General features: G+C 48.2%; 1 protein-coding gene across 1 annotated transcript in view; it reads left to right on the forward strand.

The window, feature by feature from the left end:
• The first annotated feature begins 11,044 nt into the window (after positions 1 to 11,044).
• Positions 11,045 to 25,885, forward strand: part of Parp1 (poly(ADP-ribose) polymerase 1) — a 36,861-nt gene continuing 22,020 nt past the window's right edge. The window contains exons 1-5 of the mRNA XM_052737802.1: positions 11,045 to 11,276; positions 15,656 to 15,821; positions 19,205 to 19,320; positions 21,032 to 21,246; positions 22,625 to 22,724. Of these exons, the coding sequence (XP_052593762.1) occupies positions 11,157 to 11,276; positions 15,656 to 15,821; positions 19,205 to 19,320; positions 21,032 to 21,246; positions 22,625 to 22,724 (717 nt within the window). The 5' untranslated portion in view covers positions 11,045 to 11,156. The remainder of the gene's footprint in view (positions 11,277 to 15,655; positions 15,822 to 19,204; positions 19,321 to 21,031; positions 21,247 to 22,624; positions 22,725 to 25,885) is intronic.

Here is a 25,885-nt window from a genome sequence, read left to right on the forward strand (position 1 = left end):
GTACTCTGACAAATATTTGAGATGACTTATAGAGAAAAGGGGGATTGCTTCAATGGCTTGGGGGGTTTTAATCCACTATCAGTTGGCCCTGCTACTTTTGGGCCTGTGGTGAGGCAGTAACTTCATGGTAGAGATCACATGGCAGAGCAGAACCATTCAGATCACCACCAGGAAGTGAAAGGGAGGAAGAGGAAGGTCTCGGAGTCCTGCTACACCTTCAAGGGCATGTCCACATGACCTACAACCTCCTGCTAGGCCCTGCTTCTTGAAAGTATGCACCACCTCTGGTGTATACCAGTTTCCTTGGAGACTGAAATATTCCATCCTGCAGGGAAGCTCTTTAAGCAGAGAGATAAGCAACTCATACTAGCTCCAGGAAGTCCCTGAAACTGACTAGATCCACCAGCGCCCTCCCTGCCAGAGTAAGCAATGAAAGCTGAGAGTCCCTTTCAGACTAAGTCGACAAAGACGACTCTTGAGATCAGACCAGATGCCTGGAAGAAACAGAAACCAGCAGAGCTGCCTGGAAGAGGTTTACTTGGGAAGAGCATACTCCAGCCTACCGAGGGTCCTGCTGGCTGTGCGGTGTGCTCCAGGTTTCCTAGCTGGGGTGGGCTTTGGTGATGTAGCTGTCTGTGAATCATTTCTGCTCCTGTAAGTAACCATCCACATTCCTATAAGTAATCTAATATAAACCTTATTGATGCACCAAGCTGGACTTTGTGGTATCGGTATTTTGGTCTGCTGTGGGGCCCCTATCTGGGGTAAGTAGACTGTGGGTTGCATCTTCCCAGAAAACGGCTTGTCATACAACTTCCCAGTAGCACCGAGCTGGAACCTGACCCTTCAACATCCTGGGGTTATTCTGAGTCTAAGCTATAATACCTGAGACTCTTCAGAGTCTCAATTGACTTCCATCACTTTCCAAAAGGGACACCACCACTGGGCCTATAGATTGTACATTCAAGTCTACCAAGCATTGCTATTTCCCATAGCAAACTAAGAAAGTCATGTCAATGATTTTCATATCAATGCACCAATCAGTTCCCAACTGGTTCTCTCTGAATACATGGACAAAGCTGAATTATAAGACTAAGCCAAGGACCAGAGCCTAGAACATAGTGAGCCCATCAAGGTGAGGTCACCTTGCATATTCTTTCCCAGCACGAGCCAGCTGGTCTCCCTGTGGAATGGCCACGGTCACCACCCCAGTCAGATCCAGAGCCTTTAAAGAAGACTAGCGAGCTCTGGACAGTGGACATTCATTCAACAAAAATTGACTGACCTCCTTCTGCGGGAAAGATGAGGGGCTTAACATGCATCATCTTTCTTAGTTTTCACACTGACCTCATATATCCATTACTACCATCAACAGACAGCTCTTGGGAAGCCAAAAGCCTTGTTCATAGCACAAAACTTCCAAAGAGCAAGTTCAAGTCTTTCTGGGACTTTATACAACCTAGGTGACTGAAATAAGGTTTTGTTTTGTTGTTGTTTTCAGATTTATTTATTTTATGCGTATGAGGATTTTGCCTGCGTGTGTGGGGTGTGTGTGTGTGTGTGTGTGTGTGTGTGCGCGCGTGTGCGTGTGTGTCTGGTGCCCATGGAGGTCAGAAGAGGTCACTGGATCCCCTGAAACTGGAGTTCCAAATGGTTGTGAGCCACGATGTGGGTGCTGAGAATCAAACCTGGGTCCTCTGCAAGAGTGGCAAGCTCTCTTAACCACTCAGCCATCTCCCACTCTCAACTTGGGTGATTAATGATGGAGTGTTGCATGACTCTGGAAGAGGGACATAGACTACCTGAGAGAGACCGAGCAAAATTTTTTTTTTTTTTAATCTTTTTTTTTTTTTTTTTTTTTTTCGAGACAGGGTTTCTCTGTGTAGCTTTGCGCCTTTCCTGGAACTCACTTGGTAGTCCAGGCTGGCCTCGAACTCACAGAGATCCGCCTGGCTCTGCCTCCCGAGTGCTGGGATTAAAGGCGTGCGCCACCACCGCCCGGCCCGAGCAAAATTTTTCTTCCTTCTCCTTTGCTTTCTTTTCTGTACTGCATTTATTCCTGTGATTATTGTTGGGGGTGTGGCGTGTGTACTGTGAGTGCAGGCACGCACACGCCTCAGCACACGTGGGAGAGAACAGCTTTCAGGAGTCAGTTTTCTTTGCACCTTAGTGAGCCAGGATCTCTCTTGCCTTTGTGTGTTCTCCAGGCTGCCCGACTGACTGAGCTCCCCAGTGATTCTGTCTCCTCCATCTCACTCACAGCAGGAATTAGGGTAGGGTTACAGATGCTGCCACATCTGGCTGAACTCAGGTGGTCCGGTTTGAGAGGCAAGCATTTTACCTGCTGACTCATCTCACTAGTCCCTTCCCAGAAAACTATATTCTGGACTTGCTAAGGGGTCAGCTCTGTGTTCTCCAGAGGCAAGGGCACTGCCCTTGGTGTTTAACAAGGACCTGTGGGACCCATCCACTAACAGGCATACGGTGTTCACCGGGCTCAGTCCATTGGTGAACTATAATTTGGGGATGGGAGGATTTTCAACCATTCTCCCTTTAATGATGCTTAGGAAGACTGAGCCTGTCAAGAGACTAGGGACCCCACCCTGGTTGCTCCCTGTTTGCTGTGCAGGCAGACTCCTTCAGTCAGGACAGCACTCCTTAGACCGGTACAGTGAGGTGGGCCACTGTCACAAACTCCCACCAGACCTTGTTCCCTGCAGTCAGCCTAGGGCTCTTGGAATGCTGCTTTCCACCAAGGTCAGAGTCCTGTCCTAAGTGCTCAGGAGAACACCACCCGGGCTCCATGGTGTTGATGCTATTTGAAAATTTTTGTTGTGAAATTCAGAAACATGTACATTATATATAACATTTCAAAAGAATCAAAATAAAATGGTCATACATTCATCTGCTAGCTGAAAAAAGAAAATGACTTTGAAGCTCCTTGAGTTTTCTGTCTCTGTTTTATTTCACCTATCCCCCTAAAATAACCACTACTTAAAATGTCAACAGTTTTGCACAGATTATACACCTTATTGTTTAACCCTGAGTCACCAATAGTGCACAGGTAATATCACATTGAAGACAGAAAGAAAAACATTTCCCCTTGGAATTGTTTAACCAAGAGTACATACATCCAGATTTTGAATTCATGTGTCTTCTGTTCTCTATCTGTTGTCTTTGTCTATGTTTCTGTTTCTGTATCTGTGTGTGTCTCTGTGTTGGTGTGTTGTGTGAGCTGTGTGTGTCTGTCTCTAACAAAGGGCTTCACTCTGTATTTATTGATGAGCATAAAAAGCAGCAGCACACGAGGAAGGAATGGAACACTTTACAAACAGAATTTTATAAGGGACTAAGTCACTGGCTCCAACTGGCCCCAGCTGACCCAGACAACAAACAGTCCTCCAGATACCATTGTTTACCAACCAATATCCATAAATGGTGACTTTCAACCTCTGTATTTGCTGCATTTGACAGACGATACACATACGTTATATGGGTCAGGGCATGGAAGAGTTTATAACTTATGACTACAGCTATACAATTAGCTTAGGTTGTAAATGTTGATTACTTGGGGAAAACCCAAGGCAAGTAAAATTGCTTGTTCTCTTACAGGCAAGTTAAACCAACAGGCTGAGTACACAGTAGGATAGCAGTCTTACGTGATTTGTAAAGTGTATTATTTATTAATTCTGGCTGTGAGGTCCAGCAAAAGTTCCAGTCTCCTAGAAACGTTAAGAGATAGTTTCAGAACATTGTATCACCACATTTTTTGTATTTCTTTAAGGAATGTAGTGTATGTAAGAAATTTAAATTTTATACATATACATATACATATACATATATATATATGAGGGAGTTTTGAGTTTTATACAAATGTACCTACCCAACTAAATGAGCTTAGTAACTCTGATTCAGTTTTTTTCACTTAGCACTGTTTTCGAGACTCATGTATTGATACATGAGCTGTAATTTGTTTGTTCATTTATACTACTATGTTGGGATTCTACTGGGTGAGAACACTGTAATGTATGCATTTATTTTACCTTTTGTGGATATTTATAGTAGTTCCCCTGGGTGCTATTATGAAAATCTACAAACATCTTCATAATCTTCTTGTCTTCCCATTGCTCAGTCACAAGTTTTCCTAGCGCACACCTACAAATGTAATCATACATCAAAGGGAATAACCAACTTTAGATTTATTAGGCAATGGCTGGCCATGCTGTGCCACTATGGAGTTGGCCCTATATGGGGCCACTGCCCTTGCTCATGTATGTTGCAAACCTTTATGGAATTCTTTTTATGCGAACATTGTGCTGAGCATTCATGCTGAAGCATGAATAAGACATGGCCTTTGTCCTCAAAGATTTCACAGGTTAGATGGTTCAGTGGGATCAATGTTCATGCTTCCTCCAAATTTATTTGTTCAATTCTTTTATATTATTGTGCACACACACACACACGTGGATATACACAGAGGTATTGGATCCCCTGGAACTGGAGTTACAGACTGTTAGGAGCCACCTACTCACGTCACTAGGGACTGAACTTGGGGCCTCTGGGAGAGCAACAAGAGCTCTTGACCACTGAGCCGTCTCTCCAGCTCCACTTACTGAGTTCTTAGCTCTGAAGGCGTTTGAGCATGAGGCCTTTGAGAGGTGACTGATGCCCTTACAAAAGAGGTCCCAGGGACTGGAGGGGATGGCTCAGTTAGTGTGCATGTACTGTGCAAGCACAAGGCCCTGAGTTCAGATCCCCGTGTCAAACACAGGGCTCAGCCACATGAGCCTGTAGCCCCATCACTGTTCGGGGCAGAGAAAGCCAGGTGGGGATTGCTGGCTGCCAGCCTAGGTCCAGGCGCAGTGAAAAATGGTGTCTCAAAGGAACAAGGTGGTGAGTGATAAGAGTCGGACACTTGACATCCTCTCTGGACTCTACATACACGCGTGTGCATATACCATGTATATGGGCACACACATACACACATGCAAGTACAATACACACACACCCCACGCTCGCACGCAGAGGCCCTAGAGATTTCCTCATCCCTTCCGCCATGAGAAGTTACAATAAAAAACATTCATTGTTGCCGGGCGGTGGTGGCACATGCCTTTAATCCCAGCACTTGGGAGGCAGAGGCAGGCGGATCTCTGTGAGTTTGAGGCCAGCCTGGTCTCCAAAGCGAGATCCAGGAAAGGCGCAAAGCTACACAGAGAAACCCTGTCTTGAGAAAAAAAAACATTCATTGTGAGGAGCAGATGCCACCTGTCCCAGTACCCTGGTTTTGGACTTCCCAGCTCATAGACTGTGAAAAACAAACTGCTGTTGTTTATAAGCCATCCGGTGGGTCTGTGGGATTTTGTTATAGCAGACAAATGAAAAAGCCAGATACGTGAGGAGATTATCATAACACAGGTTCTAATACATGGTGGAAGAAAACCCACGCACTTTAGACTGGGCTGTGGCAGGTGTCAAGCTCCTGCCTTGGGGTCTTAACTATAGTTAGCCAGTCAGATTTGTTCAAAGGTCCTCATGGGCCAAAATCCCCAAATATTACCCCCTCCTGACCCTGGAGAGGGGGCCTGGTACTCTGGGCACCATATACGGAACAGTCGAGGTGACCAAGCCTGTCTCGAGTGATCCAGCTTCCCAAGTATGAGTAATTTCAGGGCTTGCTGACCACTACATACACCCCATCTTACCCCATCTACCTCCTCACCTAAGGGGTGTAGACTATACCTTTCAGAACACTGACCACAGCTCATGAATGAATCATGTCCTCACAGGGTCGCTGAGGATAGCACAGGCACTCGGCGTTCATCCCAGGCTGCTCTAGCTGTGTGCCTCCCACTCCCACCCCCCACCAGACCTCCACAATCCTTCTCTGTTTTAAAATCCTGGAGATTTCGCTGCATGTAACTGTCTTCCAGGGAACAAGATCTGACTCAATTATTTCTCAATATGTCAAATAAATCATACTGCAATAACATTCAACTGTAATTCAAAAAAAATCAAGTCTTAAAATGTGAAATTACATGTGTTTACTTAATTCTAGTTGAAATTTTCTGCCCTTGGAAATTACATAGAGAGAAGGATGACAGAATTTTGAAGCTATTTTTTTTAAAAGGAAGTGTTATTGAAAAATAAATCACAGCGATTGAAAAGCGCCTGTGTGTGAATACAGTTGAGAAATCTACACCCTGATTAGACTTATGTAACCATTAACAAAGGAACTTGGCTTCATAAACACAAGGGTTCCCAGCTGGGCTGTAATGTAACTTTGGTTTGGTGAAACTATTTCCCTCTTGGATTGGGGCACGGTCTGCATTTTCTTTCCCATCCTCCTGTATGTGTGGCTGTCAAAAAGACAAGAAGGTCTTATTTTTATACGACCCCTGCCAGTGCTGAGCAAATGAGGAGGAAGGTTTTCCAACTAGCTAGGAGGATGTGCGTCTCCCCTAGCTTCGCCATCACGGGAGGGACTGGAGGGGAAGGACTCATGTGACCAGGTAGGTCCCCTCATCCATCAGCCTTCAGATGGGCTGTGGGCCCCGGTTACTTCTTCCTGGGGTGGTTATGCCCACACAACCAAGCTCCACTCTTAACAGAAAATCAGCAGCCAGGACTTCTGCGTAGGCTTGGAAGGGAACATAATTTTCAGAGGCAATTGTGAGTTTCATGATGTTGGCCTTGTGTTTTAAAATAACTAGGTTTATTTGCTCTGTGAGAAATGTGCTCAGTAGATACTGGTCCACGTGGGTAGAGCCCTTGGAACAGGGCTGGGCTCTGCCTGCCCGGGATAAATGGAATTAACTAGCTAACAATGGCACCACACAGTGGTCCCCACTCTTCAGCATGTCTTTGGGGATCTGTCCTGATTTTTCATTCTATGAAAAAAAAAATGTGCACCTTCTTTGTACATAGTTATATATGCATCATTTGTTCATGCAGTAAATTTTCATTGACTATCTATCACATGCCAGGTACTAGGCTAAGGGCTAAGAACACAAGGTAATTCATATATTAAAATATACCTGCATGACTAGCCAGTGAGATGGCTCAGCAAGTTAAGCCAAGTTTGATGATCTTAGTTCAATCCCCAGGACCCACATGACAGAAGGGGTGAACCAACTCCTACAAATTGTCTTCTAACCCCTATGCACACACCATGACATACACACACACACACACACACACACACACACACACACACACACACACAAAATAATAATAATAGAATAATTTTTAGAAAGACAATAAGGCTGTTGGCCTGGGCCATCGCTCAGCAATAAAATTTGTCTAGTACACATGAAGTTCTCGGCCCCGTCCCCAGCACTGCAAGAAAAAACAACAACAACCAACACTTCTTGTCTGACATCAGGAGGACAAAGGAGACGGCAATGTGTGGCGGAGGCTGCTGGGGAACAGCAGGCGTGGCCTCCCACATCACAGGGCCACTCCAATCCAGCAGCCCAAGCTCCGTGGACCATCCTTTTCTTCCTTCATCATAGAGCTTTGTGCCGCTAGTCTCGCCCTTTTAAGAACGCAGACGCCGGGCGGTGGTGGCGCACGCCTTTAATCCCAGCACTCGGGAGGCAGAGCCAGGCGGATCTCTGTGAGTTCGAGGCCAGCCTGGGCTACCAAGTGAGTTCCAGGAAAGGCGCAAAGCTACACAGAGAAACCCTGTCTCGAAAAACCAAAAAAAAAAAAAAAAAAAAAAAAAAGAACGCAGACAACACAAAGCATGGGAAAGAGCATTCAGAAGTAAAGAGCAAACAAGGGAAATAAAAAGACAATAGACATCATTTTAAACCCACAAAACTGGAGGCTGGAGACATGGTTCAGAGGTCAAGGGCTCTTGCTTCTTGTCCAGAGAACCCAGATTTGGTTCCAAGTACCCATACAGAAGCTCACACTATCTATAACTCCAGATTCAGGGGATCTAATGCTCTCTTCCGGCCTCTACAGGAAAGCATATGGTGCACATACATACATGTAGGCAAAGCACTCATACATATAACATAAAAATAAATAAGTCTTTTTAAAACTGTAAAATTTAACTAAATAGCATGGGGAAATTTTTTAATAGCAAAAACGACTACAGGAAATCCACAGAGAAATTTGAAAAGCAAAAAACAAAACAAAAAAAACAAAAAAACAGTGACGTATATAAGATTTTCAGTGTTGCTGGATGCAGTGGTCCACCTGTTGTCCCAGCTACTCATATGGTGAGGCAAAAGAATCATTCAACCAGGAGTTGATGCCAGCATGGGCAACATAGTGAGATTCCGTGGAGAGAGAGAGAGAGAGAGAGAGAGAGAGAGAGAGAGAGAGAGAGAGAGAGAGAAGTATATTAAAAAATAAAAACAGGGGCCTGGAGAGATGAATTAGCAAGTAAGAGCAGAACTGCTCTTACAGAGGACCTAAATTCAGTTCCCAGTACCCACACTGGGCAACTCACAGCCACCTAGAACTCTAATTCCATAGGCTCTGACCCCCTCTTTTAGCCTCTGAGGGCACCTACACATATGTGGTATATAGCCACACAATCACACACACATATACATAAATAAAAATAAATCTAAAAAACTTGGAATTTTTCTTAATAATATTAATAGCTAAGCAGAGTGACATACAGTTATAATCCCAGTACTTGGGAGGTAGGAGGCAGGATTGGGAATTCAAGGACAGTCTTGGCTGCACAGCAAGGTTGAGGTAAGTCTGGAATGCATGAGACTTTATCTCCAAAATACGTGTGTGTATGTGTATACATATGTGTAATTTATAATATATATAATTTAGAAAAAACTTTAAGCTAATTGTCTTGGTTTCCTGCCTCATCACTATGATACGACAATGTGACAGAAGCAAATTATGGAGAAGGGCTTATTTTACTCACTGTTAGTCTATAAGACGAATTTCTAAATGGTCTTATTTATAAATAAAATAAAAAAAAAACCCCAGAGTCAGATATTGGGGTGAATGCTGAAAGATCAAAGAGACAGAACAAGCCACAGCCAACCTCACCTCACCAACTTCTTAGCTGATCCTCTTTCCTTAGACTGGAAGCCTCTGAGTCCTCACCCAAAAGCGTCTCTGCTGAACTGCTGCTAAAAAGCCTAAAAGCTTAAAAGCATCTAGTTCCTGGTCCTCAGCCTCCAGAGTGAGCTACTTCCTGTATATACACACGCTTATATGCCTTTCTGTGCCCTGCAATCTCGCTTCCTCTCTCCACCCAGCTACATCACTTCCTCTTTCTGCCCAGCTCTGTCAATTCCTATCTGTCTGTACAGACCTCCAGACCTTTATGGTTAACTAATGTTGGAATTAAAGGCGTGTGCTACCATGCCTGGCTCTGTTCCCAGTGTGGCCTTGAACTCAACAGAGATTCAGATGGATCTCTGCCTCCCGAATGCTAGGATTAAAGGTGTGTGCTACCATTGCCTGACCTCTATGTTTACTATAGTGGCTGGCTTTTTCCTCTGATCCTCAGATAAGCTTTATTAGGGTACACAGATAAAATGTCACCACCTTAGTCCATCACGGTGGGGAAGTCAAGGCAGTAATGGCTTGCAGCAGCTGTCACATCAAATTCTGCATTTCTGCAGACAGAGCTGATGATGAATAAACCACCACCATCATCCATAACAAATGAACAAATGAAATATTTGCACTGTTCACTGAATATCTCTTTGTAATGGGAAAGTTGCAGCTATTTTGTAGACATTCTGAACACTTCCAAGTAAATGCAATTGTTTGTAAGTTTTAAAAAAACTATTACAAGGGGGAGGTCGTGGAGAGGTAACTCGGTGATTAAAAGCACTGGCTGTTCTTTCAAAGGACCTGGGTTCGATTCCCAGTACCTGCATGGCCGCTCACACTCATCTGTAACTCCAGTTCCAGGAGATACAAAAACTTCTGGCCTCCAAAAGCACATGCACATGCACACACATAAACATTCATACAGGCAGAACCTCCCCTGTAATTCACACATTGTAATTTGTTCTGTGAGACTTTGTTTTTTAAGTCTGGGATCGCCTAGCCTGCCTGGTTTGGAGACATTTGCTGGATAAACGTAGGACTGGATACAAGGCAAGGGGGTGGGGAGTGGGCTACCACCTGGATTAGGTTAGGGAACAGCCATGTGACCTATCTCTCTCTGCCACAGCAGGGTCTCACTGATAACTGGTTAGAAGATCAGAAGCAGCTCACAGAAGGCACCTGGAGCCAATTCATACCTGCTGAATCAGAACGACTCATGGGCAAGCAGGCCACAGCTCACCAACCAGTTTGCTGCCAGGCAGAGAGTTTACCCACACTTTAGGGCAGAGAGGTAAGGGGATCTCTGTGAGTTTGAAGCCAACTTCATCTTCATGGCAAGTCCCAGGCCAGCCAGGGCTATATAATGAGACCCTGCATCACACACATACAATTATTAAAAAAATAAAAAATAAAAAAGACCCAATTATGTTAAAAATCGTAGTGCTACATTAAATAACAAGATCTAACAGCAGCAAGTTTAACGATTACCATAACTTCAACTGGTGATAACCTTAAATATTTTGAGGTCTCTCCGAATGTATGATTTGAAAACATCTGCTGCAATTATTGCCAACAGTCACAGGCACTGTTCATTCTCTTGGAATTTACAGTTGTGCATTTCAGTTTACGAAGAATGAAAAGTTTAGGCTTTGGTTGGTTTTCTGTGCCAGCAGTCTGGAGGCTGCAGACCAGAATGCTCTCACACAGACCTAGAAAAACAAGAGGGAGGGGGTGAAGTGGAAGTAGTTTAGAGAGCAAGGAAGCCTTTCTGGGACAAACCGACAAAAGGGATAGCCCCTGTCGGATTCTTCCGGCCCCGGGCCATTGCTCCTTCCCGGAGGCAGGGAGACAAGCGCGCACAGGCGCAGTCGCGCTGGAACGCAACCCACCCACCCGCCGCCGCCCCCGCCCCGGCCCCCAAGACGCGTGCCGAAGCCCCGCCCCATGAGCAGAGGCCCCGCCCCCACGCGCGGGCCTGGGGGCGGTCCCGCCGCCAGGCATCAGCAATCTATCCCGAGCGGAGGCGGCGCCGCACGCTTGCGGGGAACCGACACGTTAGCTCTCCCGGCGGACCGGCGGCGGCGTCTGGCGGCCGCTGCGGCACGAGCAGAAGGATGGCGGAGGCCTCGGAGAGGCTTTACCGAGTGGAGTACGCTAAGAGCGGGCGCGCCTCTTGCAAGAAATGCAGCGAGAGTATCCCCAAGGACTCACTCCGCATGGCCATCATGGTGCAGGTGCGGCGGGGCCGGGCCGGGGGCGCAGGACGGCGCTGTTAGGGCTCGGGGCCGCCGCGCTCCCGCTGCGGCCCACTGGAACCGGGGGAGAAGGGCGGGAAAGGCCCGCGGCGCTGCTGCCGCGGTCCTTGAGGCCCACCGCGCCGACCCCTTCCGGGTGATTGCGCTGACCCTGCAAGAAAAGCCCGGGAAGTAAGAGCTGCTGGCGGTGCCCCTGGCTTTGTAAAAACAAGGGGCCTCTTCGCTGGGTCCGGATGGTCGCAGAGTTCTTGTTTATTTCACTGCCTTCTCTTGGGGTGGGGGTGGAGGATGTGCTCTCGGTCTTTGAAGCTGCTCTGATTTGGGCCTACCTTGTCCTGGAAGATTGTTTTTTTTCCCCTACATGAATAAAGAGGACTGGCTTGTGAGGGGTTTGGAGTTTGGGGTTTTTTTTTGTTTTTTTTTTTTTTTTAAAGCCTATTTTTGGTTATCCTCAACATCCGTTCACTCTCGGTATTTCTGTTTTAATTATGCAAAGCAGTACCGTTCCTTTACAGTACGTTCGCTTTGGGCCTGATTTCTAGTTGGAAATAACATTTTCTCCAAACTTCCCGAGGTCACCGACTTCTCGGCGCTTTCTGCGGATCTGGGTCTGTTCACCGGCGCTTCCATGATGGTCATGGAAGAGTTGGGATGTGTACTGCGAGGTGGTGGGTTAAAGGGTCCCTAACAGTTCCAGGGGTGTCTGCCTCCTGAGCTTTTCGTTTTCTGATGCCTGTCTTTGCAAGAGTAGTTCTCACGCGCCCTGTTCTACCTCCCCCATACTTTCAGGTTACCCAAGCTCACTGCTAATGGTCAAGGTAATTGATTTCCCTTGCTGTCCAGCTGCTGTAATGTGTTTCAGGAAAGGCCTGATAGCCTTCAAAGGGGTTCGGTCCTTACCGGGGGACGTTCACCCAGTGGGTACCAAAGGACCCCCTTTCTTCTGTTATTTCACATTATGGCAAGAACGAAAGCTAAGAGACCGCCTGGTTCTGCATGCCTGGCACACGGTTCCCATGCATTCTGTATACATTTATTAAGTAGCAGCTAGGTCCCCCAGGCTCTGTGTCAGTGTCTATAATTATCATTGGTGACAAAAATCCCAAGTCCTGCCAGGCACATCTTGGTTGCTTGCATTCATGACTGGACAGGGCACCCACTCTGGGCCCTTTCTGCTTGGTTAAGGGAGTGTGGGGAGAATTGATAAGCCTTACATGTGATGGAACTGGGCGCTAGAAGAGGAGGCACCCAAGATGCCCCAGTCTAGTGTGGGAACTTAAGAGTCTTTATTCACAGAAGTAGGACAGGAAGATGGAGATAGCTAAGAGGGAAGGGCCTAAAATTGGAAGAACAGTCCAGAGCCCTGTTTCCCACTGAGGGCTTTGAACTTTACCCTCTGGGGTGATAAATAGAACTCAAGGCTCTCTGGATTTAAGGGAGAACTGGCATCCACATCCTTGCCAGCTTTTAGATTACTGTAAGCAGAAAAGCGAAGGTGTTGTGGACTTTCATTTTTCGTATCACTTTGTGGTTGGGGATCCCTCAACCTAATTACAGCAGCTATTAGGGGGGTGTTAGTAAAATTTGAAGTAATGGTACTTCCCCCGAAGTAGGTTGGTTGGGTGGTCTGTCCATTGTTTGGTCGGGTTTGAGACAAGGTTTCAAGGCTGATCTTCGAGATCCTCTGGCCTCCATCTCTGGAGTGCTGGGACTTACTTACATACAGGCCTGCCTGCCTTTCAAATGTTTTGTTTGGAGACATGGGCTCACTACGTCTTCCTGCTGGCCTTGAACTCACAGAGATCCTCCTGCCTCTGCCTCCCCCAGTGCTGAGATTAAAGGTGTGTGCCACCACACCCAGCCTTTCAAATAATCAGTTTCCTTCCAGACCTTACATATGTTATTAGGCATTTTAGGGTTTACTGTGTGAACCAGAGAATAGACCTTATTCGAAAGCATGACCCTGCTACCTACCGTTTAGGAAGAGGGGAGGCTGGGGCTGCCATAGATAATTCCACATTCCAGGCCCTCTTCCAGAATGTGAACGAAACTATTATTCAAAGTAAGGGGGACTCTTCCTCAGTTGTAGTTAGGAGTTTAGTTCTGAATTTAATTTTTTTTTCTCCCGAGACAGGGTTTCTCTGTGTAGCTTTGGAGCCTGTCCTGGATCTCGCTCTGTAGACCAGGCTGGCCTCAAACTCACAGAGATCCGCCTGCCTCTGCCTCCCAAGTGTTGGATTAAAGGAATGTGCCACTACCACCCCCACACCCACCGGCTTAATTCTGAATTTAAAGTTGGTCCTGTAGGCTGAGCCTGGGCGGGCCTGCAAAGAGAAACCTTTCTTCTGGTGCTGGAATTTAAATGCCTCCTTCTTTTACATTTGTGTGGGAGAATTGTTCTCTGAGCAGTCACTCTGAGCAGTTTTCAGAGCCCCTGAGGGAGGGAGAAGCCACTTGTCTGGGAAACGGAGGGATGACCCAGGAAGGATTTGAGCATTCTGTGGCGTAGCAAGGCCATCTTCCTGGCTGGCAATGTTCTTGGCTTGCCTTTATAGTTGCAGAGGATTGGGTGAGGCGCTTGCTTGGTCCATGGCTGGTGCTGTGTTCCTGACAGGTCCATGTCCTAGCTTCTGTACCTTGCCTGTTTCCTAGCTCCTAGGTAGAGGCCAGCGCCTTAGGACCTTGGCCCAGGTGTTCTCGGTCCTTGCAGTGGTCAAGAGTTTTTGTTTGTTTTCCTGTGGAGGCCCTCCTATATTAGAGTGAGTGTTGTGGGTTAGCGGAAATACAACGGCCAAGGAAGGCAGAAGCGCCCCGTCCGTCATAGGGTTTCCAGGATCTGAACCCGCTGCCTGGTGTGAGCCGAGCTGGGTCCTCAAATGCCGTTTGTTGTCTGGTTTAGAGGCCATCTTTTGCAGTTCCCCCATCTTTCCTCTGAAGGTTTGAAACTCTCAGTAAGCATCATGCCTGCCCCAGCCATGAAATTGGGGTGGATTCTGACTCCGTGAGTAACATCTCTGAAGGACGCAGGGCCTTGAGGCACCTGAGGAAGTCTGAAGAGCTCTGAGAAGCTTCCAGGAGCTTTGCAGGCTCTGGAACCATTAATTACTGGTGGGTCACCTAGGCAGGACTTGGCCTTAGATTTTTAAATTTTTATTTGCTTATTTAATTTTTATGTGTGTGGGTGTTTTGCCTGCATGTGTATGTGTGTACCATGTGCCTGGTGCCCAAAGAGGCCAGAAGACGACCTCAGATCTCCTGGAACTAAGGTTACATGTGGTGTGAATTACCATGTGGGTGCTAGGAATCGAACCCAGGCCCTCTGAAAAAAGTAGCTTAACCTTGGAGCCATCTCTGCATCCATTGGCCTTACATTTGCATCTGTAAAGGAGGCCACTCATTGGTGTAGTTAATTGGAATGCTTGGCTTGTCATGCTTTTTCCAAATATCACTCTTCTCTACAACGCCATCCTAGAGCGTCAACGTGGTGTGATATTTTTATTTCATTGGCCTTTACCTCTCTCTTCCTTGAAGGCAGTCATCATGGGCCATCTTACTTAGGTCAGAAGGCATTGGTGTCCTGTCCGCCTCCATTCTGTGAGATAGGGTTGCTGTTGGCAGAGGCATGGCTTGTGAAGGAAGAGCACCAGGAAACTGGGGAGCGCCTGTGTCTCCCTCATCACAGGCACTGTCGCCATCTCTAAAACAGGCAGTACCGGGCCCAGAGCATCATGGGGAAGGAAAGCACCTCAAGTGTCACAGTACCTTTACCTCAGGCCCATTGGGTGCCTCTCTGAAGCCAGTGGTCAGCCTAGCCCCAGGCCTGGAGGCCTTCCCCTCAGGCCCTTCTTTGTCCCTCACAGAAGCTGTTCATTGTACTCACATGCAGACCTCGCTGTGCCTGACCCACTTTCTCTGCCTGTTCCTCAGTATTTTTAACTGCAGGGGCACTTAAGAGCCATTTCTGGGCCGCCCAGACCCTTGAGCTCAAGTGCCGCTGCCTGGCTTTTCTAATGGGTGCTGGGGACGCCAGGATACTGAGAAGATGTTCTGTGTTTCTCACGAGGCTGTGCAGCAAGTCAGAAGTGCAGCTCATGCCCTAAAGGAACCTGGGGCCAACATCTCCTCCTGAGACAGTGGGTTTGGGGGTGGCCAGCCATAATTTTTAGCTTTTAGGAAAATACTTAAGAAGTGGAAAGCTGTTTCTCATCCATTTGTAAGTCATTGTGTGACATGAGCAAACACCAGGCAGGCCGCAGGGATGAGAACAGGGCTCCCATGGCTGCCTGGGCTGGGGACAGGGTGGGCATGTGCCTACAGAGATTAACATCTCCCTTCCCTCTCTGCCTTGTGACTTCCAGTCGCCCATGTTCGATGGAAAGGTCCCACACTGGTACCACTTCTCCTGCTTCTGGAAGGTGGGCCACTCCATCCGGCAGCCTGACGTCGAGGTGGACGGCTTCTCTGAGCTGCGATGGGATGACCAGCAGAAGGTCAAGAAGACAGCAGAGGCTGGGGGCGTGGCAGGTGTGTGTGGCAGGGGACAGGAATACAGCCCTGTCTCTGTCTTGCTCGTGTAGGGTTCGAGAGCACACTGCTCGTGCTTCAGCAGCTCCCCATTGGGCCACATGGTCTGTTGCATGAGATTTGGTGTCTGTTTTTCCAGACACTGGAAATGGAGCCTTTAAATTTGTCGTTTTTAATAGGTTTTACATTTTTTATGTGTGTGTGTGTGTGTGTGTGTGTGTGTGTGTGTGTGTGTGTGTGTGTGTGCGCGCACTACAGCATGCACATGGAGGCCAGAGGACAGCTTCGCTATGTTGGGTCTCTCCTTTATTTACATGGGTTCCAGGAATCGAACTCGGGTTGCCAGGCTTGCACGGCATGTGCCCTCACAGCCAAGCCGTCTCAACAGCCTGGCTTTGATTTTTTTGAGCAGTTTTAGGAAACAAGGGAGAAACACAAGAGCAAGGTGCTCCCACGGACCCCTAGGCCCCTCTCCGCTGTCAGTGCATTTATAGCAGTTGATGAAACTTGAGATTAACACATCATTATCTTTTGCTGTTGTGCATTAGATGGGCTTGGATGATGGGTGCCTTACCTCCCACTGTGAGGCAGAATCACTGCCTTCCCAGTCCTGTGCACAGAAGTTACCCAAGGGGAGATTTCTACACCTTTTCTTCCTCATGCTCAGGAAACCTGCTAATTCTTTCCTTAAAAAACGAAAAACAGTTGGGGATTTAGCTCAGTGGTAGAGCGCTTGCCTAGCAAGCACAAGGCCCTGGGATCCTTAGCTCCAAAAAAAAAAAAAAAAAAAAAAAAAAGCTCCTCATCTTCGCCAGGCGGTGGTGGCCCACGCCTTTAATCCCAGCACTCGGGAGGCAGAGGCAGGAGGATCTCTGTGAATTCAAGGCCAGCCTGGTCTACAAAGTGAGTTCCAGGAAAGGTGCAAAGCTACACAGAGAAACCCTGTCTGGGGGGGGGGGGGGGCCTCACAGTCAGCAGTCCTCCTCCCTGGCTTCCCGGGTGCGGGATGACAAGTGTGCACTCACACCGGCATCTATTCTGATTTCTAGCCTCGTAGGTTAGGTGTGCCTGGTTTAGTTTCAGAGAGGAAAGGAAGTAAATGTACTTTCTTCTGCTGCTTCATTCAGTGACGTGTGCTTGGGTCTTTCCTGTTACTGAGCTGTACTCCTTGTTTGAATGCCATACTTTCCTTACCCAGTTCTCTGTTGGGGGCTCTGGGTTGTTGACTGTTTACTCCAGCAGACTTTCTAATATTGACAAGGTTTGAGTGTCCCTTCATCCACAAATCTAAAGTGCTCCAACACTCGAAAATTTGAGCAGCAGCACACCACCGCAGGTGGGAAATTCCGCCCCTGATCCATGACAGTTGGAGTCAGAATTGTAGACAGGCTAGAAATAGTGTGTGCACTTACTTCCCCTCAGGCTGTATGTATGGTGTCTCTGTGAAACAGATGGATTTCATGTGTGGACCTGCAGCCATCCTGTCTCTAGGATGCTTTGTGTATCTGTAGTTATTCCAAAAAAATCTGAATTCCAGAACAGATGCCAAGCCTTTTAGATGGAGAGACTCAGCCTGTAGCTTGTTATGGTTTCTTTTTTCTTTCTTTTTTCTCTTTTTACTTTATTTTTTATTTTATTTTATGTATATGAATGCTTTGCCTGTGTGTATGTATGCCCACCACGTGTGTGCCTGGTTCCCGGGGAAGTCAGAAAAGAACTTTGGATCCCCTGGAGCTAGAGTGTCTGGACAGTTATCAACCACCATGTGTGGATCCTGGGAATTGAACCTGGATCATCTACAAGAGCAACAAATAGTCTGAGCCGTCCGTCTCCCCAGCCCGCTTCTCATGATTTCAATGTCTACTGTGTTCCTGAACAGCTTAATTCTATGTGCAGGTCTCTGGCCAAACACAAGTATTGTGACCCTGCTGTCTCCCAGTCTGTGGCTCACCTTTCCATTTAATTATAATTTTTATTACATTTATTTATCTATTTATTTAATCTGCATTCCGTCACGTGGTGTTACCGCTTCCATCTTGCGCCTCCTGTTTCCTCTCCGTGTCTTGGCATCTCCTGCCTGCCTGGATTCCTCCTCCTCTTCCTTCCTTTCCTCCGGAATCAGCTTTTTATTACACCAGCCACAGCAATAGAGCTTCACACAGTGTACAGATGTCCCACAACCCATGGTGTGTGTGGGCTTAAGTTTTCTTGTGTTAGCTCTAAGGAAGACAGTGTGGGGTTTCCTGTTGTTACAGGGAAAGGCTCTGTATCGGCTGCTTCTCTGTTGCTGTGTGACCAGAGCAACTGAGAGAGGGAAGTGTTTATTCGGGCTTACGGTTCCAGAGGGCTGAGAGTCCATTCTGACAAGGTTGGGCTCTGTGAAATAGTTTATGTATTAAAATTAAATTGTACTCTCTGAAGTATTTTACGTATTTAAATAGCTGCGTGCTTTAATTCTTGCTCTATTTTTTGTTTCTAACATGTGGAAATGGCTTTCATATTTGCATATTGGCCCGATTTCCTATAAATTTTCCAAGTATACTTATTAGTAGCTTTTCTGTAGATTCCTGAGGCTATCCTGTGAATATTACCATCTTCTGACTTATTTGTTGTGTTCACATGTGGGCCAAAGGGTCACATGTGGAGGCCAGAAGACAATTTGTGGGAGTCGGTGTTGTCCTTCCAGCATGAGTCATGGGATACAATGAAAGTTGTCAGGTGTTTGCCCTCAGACGTCTCACCACCTGTTTATTCTTTAGATGGGGGTCTCTTTAGCCCTGGGTGTCCTGGAACTCCTTACATAGACCAGGCGTCCCCTGCCTCCTGAATAAAAGGCATGTGCCACCCCACCCAGCATGAATCTAGGGGCATAGAGATGGCTCAGTGGTTAAGAGCACTGGGAACTCTTCTAGAAGACCTGAGTTTGATTCCCAGAACCTATACGGTGCTCACAGTGTCCATAGCTCTAGTTCCAGAGGATCCAACACCCTCTTCTACAGGCACCAGCTAATGCACCTGGTACACAGATGCACAAGCAAAATCCCCATACACGTAAAGTAAAATAAACTTTAAATCCCGTTTTTGTCTCCCCCAAGCCCTTCGCCATGTGTTCAGTTCTTATATAGGCTTGTGTTTGATCTGTAGTTAAATGTCCTTTTCAGTTCAACACTTAACTTTGAGTCATAAAAGCACATAGCAATGAGAAGTCTGAGTTGGAAATTATAACACAAAGTAACCACAGTTGTTGGCCAGTAGAGATGACCTAGACTGATAGTGCTCACTCAAAACAGTGTCCTTGTGGGAGGAGGAAGACAGACGGGGGCCTCTGGGGGCGGCATTGTGAGGCCGCAGAGTTGAGCAGTGACCTGTGTTTGGTTCTTCAGGCAAAGGCCAGGATGGAAGCGGCGGCAAGGCGGAGAAGACACTGGGTGACTTTGCAGCCGAGTATGCCAAGTCCAACAGGAGTACATGCAAGGGCTGTATGGAGAAGATAGAGAAGGTAGCCCTTGGGGTCCGGCGTCTGCACTTCTGGGGTTCTCCCCTTAGGTGGGGGGTCATTGGCCATCTCGAGAGAAAAGATCATGCAGCCTTTACGTTCTGGCTCAGCACCCATGGGTAGAACTAAGCGGCGACCCTTGCAGAAATGACAATGTTTCTTCTGCTGGGCAGGCCCAGTCCTGTGCTCCTGGGTAGGGGCCCCGGAAGAAAGGTCTTCTTGGAAAGCAGCAGCATAGGTCTCTGCAAAGTCAGCAGGCATGAGGGAGGTCCTGTGTGGTGGGTTTGAGGTGAGGAGGGCTGTGTGGGCCTCCAGCACTCCTGTTTCATCAGAGAAACTTCACAGACCAGCCTCCCTGCCACCAGTTCTTGTCCCTGAAGGCTGGCAGCCGGTCAGGTGGAGTGGCTGGCTGGCTGGTTGTCCTGAGAATGGGATAGAAGGTGTGCCTGTGCTCGCCAGCATTGTCGTCTTTGGTGCCGTGATTCATTTGCACTCGTTGAGGGTTTTCTGTCCTTGGAGTATTGAGAGGTATGAGATAGTTTACCACAGTATCTGTGCGGTAAAAGTGCCAGAGATAGTCTACCTAAAGAGAGAGAGGGGTCTGTGTTGGCTCAAGGTTTCAGATGTTTGGGTCATGGTTCTATGGCCCGGTTTGGGGCCCGTGGTGGCATCACACATGGCAGGAGCATGTGGCAAGGGAGGCCTGTTCAACTAGTGGGTGCAAAAGAGAAAGACCAGGGGCTGGAGAGATGGCTCAGCGGTTAAGAGCACTGGCTGTTCTTCCAGAGGTCCTGAGTTCAATTCCCAGCAACCACATGGTGGCTCACAACCATCTGTAATGAGATCTGGTGCCCTCTTCTGGCCTGCAGGCATACACGAAGGCAGAACATTGTATACATAATTAATAAAAAAAAAGACCAACATCTCAATATCAAGGGCAACCCAAAACTAACCTTCTAGTCGGCTTTTCACCGCCTCCCAAGAGCATCACAAGGGCCTTTGGGAATAGTTCAAGAGCCAAATGTAGCAGACACAAAACTGAGGAAAATGTAATTGCTAAATGTCCTCACCTTTCACCATTAAAAATTGGTGGCAAAAAGTATGGTGCTCTTGCTTCCAAGGGAGCACCAGCCTGCTCTGTGCTCTTATTGCTCTGCCCCAGATGGAGTTTTCTGCATTGTCAGGAGCCCTGTCCACTCTTAGGTGGGAAACTCCTAGGAATGTCAGTCGTAGGAACTGTATGCACCTGGCAGCCTGGCAGGACCCAGCTCTTGCTTATCACTGCAGCTTAACCGGACCCTTAAGTATAGCAACCGCAGAGTCCATGGGAGGGTGAGGATGGCTGAAAAGTCCCGTTGGGAGAAGTTGCCACACTGAAGCCGTCACAGAATAGTGCAGGGCCACTGCTGACCAGCACACAATGTCAGCATCTTAACTCACCCCTGGGGGAAGTATTAGTACTTGTTAACTTGTCTAAGCAGGTGGATAGGTAGTCATCTAAACTGTAAGTGCAAGGTGCCCTTTTAATGCAGTAGGTAGCATGTCAGCCTCATAGAATGTGAGTGCAGGGCCTTTGGGTACCCCACAACCCTTGATGGCATAAGAGCCAAATATTTTCAAGCTACCTGTGCCTTGGTTTGAACTCAAGGCTGTATGCTTGCTGTTCCCTATCCTGCCTAGTCATTCCTTAGATACCACATGGTTTTCCCTACAGGGCCAGGTACGCCTGTCCAAGAAGATGCTGGACCCAGAGAAGCCGCAGCTGGGCATGATCGACCGCTGGTACCATCCAACTTGCTTTGTCAAGAACCGGGAGGAGCTGGGCTTCCGGCCTGAGTATAGTGCCAGCCAGCTCAAGGGCTTTGGCCTGCTCTCTGCGGAGGACAAAGAAGCCCTGAAGAAGCAGCTCCCCGGGGTCAAGAGTGAAGGGTAGGTGGGCTGTGAGTACAGAGCCTGTGGGGTCCATTCCTCTGCTGATGATCAGAAAGCCAGGAGCTGTGGGCCTGTAGTAGCAGGGGACAAAGAGACTGGAACATCTGCTATCTCAGCACCCCCTCTTCACCCAGCAGCTCACCAGGCACTCTGAACCTCTCCCAGCTCCTTTCCTCAGGCCTGTGGAAGCATAGAGTAGACTATGCCACTTTCTCATACAGCCTTCAGATAGTTAAAGACCACCTACGGGACCAGCCAGGTAGTTCCCTTGCATGAGTGACTAGCCAGTTTACCACCCTGTGAAGGTCCTCCTTTGTGTCTTTCACATCACTGCAGTCATGCAGCAGAGATGTTTCTGTGTCTGGATCTCTGGGAGAATCATGGCCATTCATAAATGGATGGACAGTGGGAAGGTCCTGGAATCAGAACTGATGGGCCCACGCATGGAATTAGCATCTAGGTGGCTTGTTAATGAGCATGCCGAGGGTCATAGAGCTGTGTACTGTGCTCATGAACAGTAGCTACACCACTGTCATCACCAAGAAGCTTGCACAATTCCAGATCCTAACACAAGCTTGTCGAGCAGCACCAGTGACTCTGGAACGGGAAACTAGCAAGTCAGGCCAGTGGTTAGGATGTCCTTGACTCTTAGAGCACAGGGTGTGGGATTCTCTGGCTACCATTATGCCTGGAGAACTGGAGTGTGTTGAGCATGGTTAGTGTGCCTGGTCCTCCCCTCAGCCCTGCGCCTAAGTGAGCTGTTGCATCTGTGTTCACCTTAGTCCTGCATGGTGCCTGGTGCTCCTCCCCCAGCACACGGCTTTGGAAGGTACCAGGGTGAACTCGGGCTGCTTGGTGGCCTGGGGAGCAGCCCTGTGTCTCACTCCAGGCTTGATTCTGTTTGGTTTTTTTAAGACAGGGTTTCTCTGTGTAACAGCCCTGGTTGTCCTGGAACTCGCTCTGTAGACCAGGCTGGCCTCGAACTCACAGAGATCCTACCTGCCTCTGCCTCCCAAGTGCTGGGATTAAAGGCGTGCGCCACCACCGCCCGGCTAGGCTGTTCTTGAAGCTGTGTTTGGCTTTTCCACAATTCCCCGTCACTTTGTGTGTAAGCGACATGTGGGGTTTAACATCAGGTGTGACCTGAGCTCTAGTTCTGAACACTAAGGTGAGCTCCAGGCCCCTCATTGGCAGAAGATGTTCTAAAAGTCCTAGCAGCTCCTACCGCCTGGTGGAGGGGGCACCTTACATAGCTCCCTAAGAGCGGAGTGAGAAAGAAGGCAGATCGAGGAGGCAGCTAATGGGGATGTCAGCCTGGTCGCACTGGGAGTTGATCTGGAGGTCTGGTTCCTATTAAGTCCTGTATCTCTTTCAGAAAGAGAAGAGGTGACGAGGTGGATGGAGCAGATGAGGTGGCCAAAAAGAAATCTAAAAAAGGAAAGGACAAGGACAGTAAGCTGGAAAAGGCCCTCAAGGTGAGTCCTGAGCAGTGTCTCCTTCCTGTCCCTTCTCGTGCAGGAGGACATCGGCTGTCCCTGCTTACCAAGACCAGTATGAATTCTCAAGTGTATGGCTGCTGTTGAGCCACGAAGCTTTTCTCCCAACTTGTTCTCCTCCCCCCTCACAGAAGTCATTTTCATTTGGGTGATGGGACACATTAGACTCAGGTGCCAGGCCTGCAGCCAGGACCAAGCAGTGTGGAATGTTCCATGTCTCCCCAGACTTGCTGGGTGACACTAAGTGATGCTCCAGTCCAACCCAGGCATCAACTGACCAGCCTACACCCGCAGGCTTGCTCCTAAGTACTGGGGACTGGGAGTTAAGTCCACAGATGCCAGCCAGCAGTTCTTAGGGTTCTTAGTAGACACCTTGGGGGCGTAAGGAGAAAGTTTTCCCAGTTTTTAAAATGAAGGTCTCCTTTAGCAAAGGACTGGAAAGCATGTAGCTACCATCCCAGCACTCAGGAGGTAGAGACAGGTGGATCTCTGTGAGATTGAGGCTAGCCTGGTCTACAGAGTAAGTTCCAGGACAGCCAGGGCTACACAGAGAAACCCTGTCTCGAAAAACAATACAAAGCAACAAAAAAAGGAGTCTCCCGCCGGGCTGTGGTGGCGCACGCCTTTAATCCCAGCACTCGGGAGGCAGAGCCAGGCGGATCGCTGTGAGTTCGAGGCCAGCCTGGGCTACCAAGTGAGTCCCAGGAAAGGCGCAAAGCTACACAGAGAAACCCTGTCTCGAAAAACCAAAAAAAAAAAAAAAAGAGTCTCCCCCATTAAATCAATGGTCGTCAGCCAGAGGGGCTCATCACCGCCGCCTGTGCTGTGTCGGAGCAGAACAGCAGTCGTTACCCTGAGAGTGCTGGTTGGGCAGAGAACAGTCCGTCTCTTCTTGGGAACATGACTTCTCAGGGCCATCTGTTGGAATTGGTGATTTTCAGCTTTTGTGAGTGGCTCAGTAATGAGAAGTAATACGTAATCTGGTTCTGACCACTGGTAGAGCCCTCTGCTTGAGTGGCTGTGTTCTTCAGCCTGCTTCCTTTTTCCTTTTTTGGGGAGGTGGGTGTTGGCTGCCTGTGTGTCTACATCACATGTGTCTGCTACCTGCAGAGGCCAGAAGAGGGTACTGGATTCCTTGGAACTAGAGCTAGAGAAGGTGGTAAGCCGCCACATGGAATTAAACCCGGGTCCTCTGCAAGAGCAGCTAGTGCTCCTTTTTTTGGTTTTTGTTTTTGTTTTGTTTGTTGTTGTTTTTGGTTGTTTTTTTGTTTTGTTTTTCGAGACAGGGTTTCTCTGTGTAGCTTTGCACCTCTCCTGGAACTCACTCTGTAGACCAGGCTAGCCTCGAACTCACAGCAATCCTCCTGGCTCTGCCTCCCAAGTGCTGGGATTAAAGGCGTGCGCCACCACCGCCCGGCTGCAGCTAGTGCTCTTACCTGAGTCGTCTCTCTAGCCATCCCCACATTTGATTTTCCTTTTTGCTTTCATGTCTTTGCGTCCTCTTCAGTGGGTGTGCTGATGCTCTCTCCCCAGTGTTACCAGAAGCTTGAATTACCCTCCTAGCTGCTCCTACCCCAGTCTGCTTCCGTAGATCTCTATCCTTCCTCAGCTGTAAAAGAGAAGTGGGTCTGCCATTTCCCTGAAACCTGTGTTCATAGGCTGCTGCTTCTGGTGTCCCAGTGTGTGCTCCTCTGCAGGGAACAATGAAAAGGACATCATTGAGAGCCTCGCACTGGAACTGGGGAGCCGGGAGGGAGCGTGGGGGTAGCCTCAGTCAGAGGAGTTGGACACCTTCCTTGGCATTGATAGCACGGTTTAGTAGGACCGGCATTCTCCTTTCCATCTGAGGAGGTGCGGCCTGCTGTGCACTACCCAGCTTGCCTGCTGCCCCAGGGAAGGCGGAGGCTCGTCGTGGCCTACCTCCTTGCCAGGTAGTGGTGAGAATAAATAAGGTGGGACTTAGAAGCACCAGCAAAGAGTGGGCACTGAGTAGATGTTGAAATCGAGACTTAAAGTTCCAATTCCAGAAGAGATCACATATATTCCTGCTTGAGCTTGAGTGTGTAGGAGACTCTGAGGAATCTAAATGGGTTTGGGAAAGATGACTGGGCCCTAAGTCCTACCCAGAACTTGTGGTCGCTTTCCTGTGTCTCTTGAACAGGTTTCTGAGGGTTGACACCAGGACCCGGTGCCGTTAAGGAGTCAGTCTTCTAGTTTCCTGAGACAGGGTTTCTCTGTGTAGCCCTGGCTGTCCTGGAGCTCACTCTGTAGACCAGGCTGGTCTCAAGCTCAGAGATCCGCCTGCCTCTGCCTCTCGAGTGCTGGGATTAAAGGCACGTGCCACCCATCTGCAACAGGCATTCAGTCTTACAAGTGGTCTCCTCTACACTTTCCAGAATGTTTTCTAAGAGCATTGCGTGGGTTTATTTTGATGAGTTAGTCTGAGGGTTAAACCCTGGCTGAGACTGGAGTTGGTCAGGCTGGGTTTGGAGGAACAGCCCAGCTCCATCAAGGGTGTGTAGTGGAAGGTTGAGGGATGGGGCCTGCTACCCTGGTGATTGTGCTTAGCCGGTAAAGACAGTTTCCACCTAGTCTAGTAACCTGAGTTGGGGTTTGTAAGTTTTTGTGTCTGCGTGTTTTACCTACCTGCATTGTGTACTACATGCTTGCCTGGCGCCCAAGGAGATAGTTATGAGACACCATGTGGGTTATGGGAACCAAACCAATTCCTTTGTAAAAGCAGTAAATGCTCTTAACCACTGAGCCATCTCTCCAGCTCTCTCTAGCCCCGTTTGATTTTTTGGTTTTTTGAGACAGAATTTCTCTGTGTAGCTTTGCACCTTTCCTGGAACTCCCTCTGCAGCCCAGGCTGGCCTTGAACTCACAGAGATCCGCCTGCCTCTGCCTCCCGAGTGCTGGGATTAAAGGCGTGCACCACCACCGCCCAGCGATTTTTTTTTTTTTTTTTTTTTTTTTTTAAGATTTATATATTATATATATATAGTATTCTGTCTGCATGTATGCCTGCAAGCCAGAAGAGGGCATCAGATCTTATTCTAGATGGTTGTGAACCACCATCTGAGTGCTGGGAATTGAACTCAGGACCTCTGGAAGAGCAGCCAGTGCTCTTAACCTCTAAG

Source organism: Peromyscus californicus, unplaced genomic scaffold (assembly GCF_007827085.1).
Source record: "Peromyscus californicus insignis strain IS unplaced genomic scaffold, ASM782708v3 Scaffold_14__1_contigs__length_90479793_seg_2, whole genome shotgun sequence".
Lineage (NCBI taxonomy): Eukaryota > Metazoa > Chordata > Mammalia > Rodentia > Cricetidae > Peromyscus > Peromyscus californicus.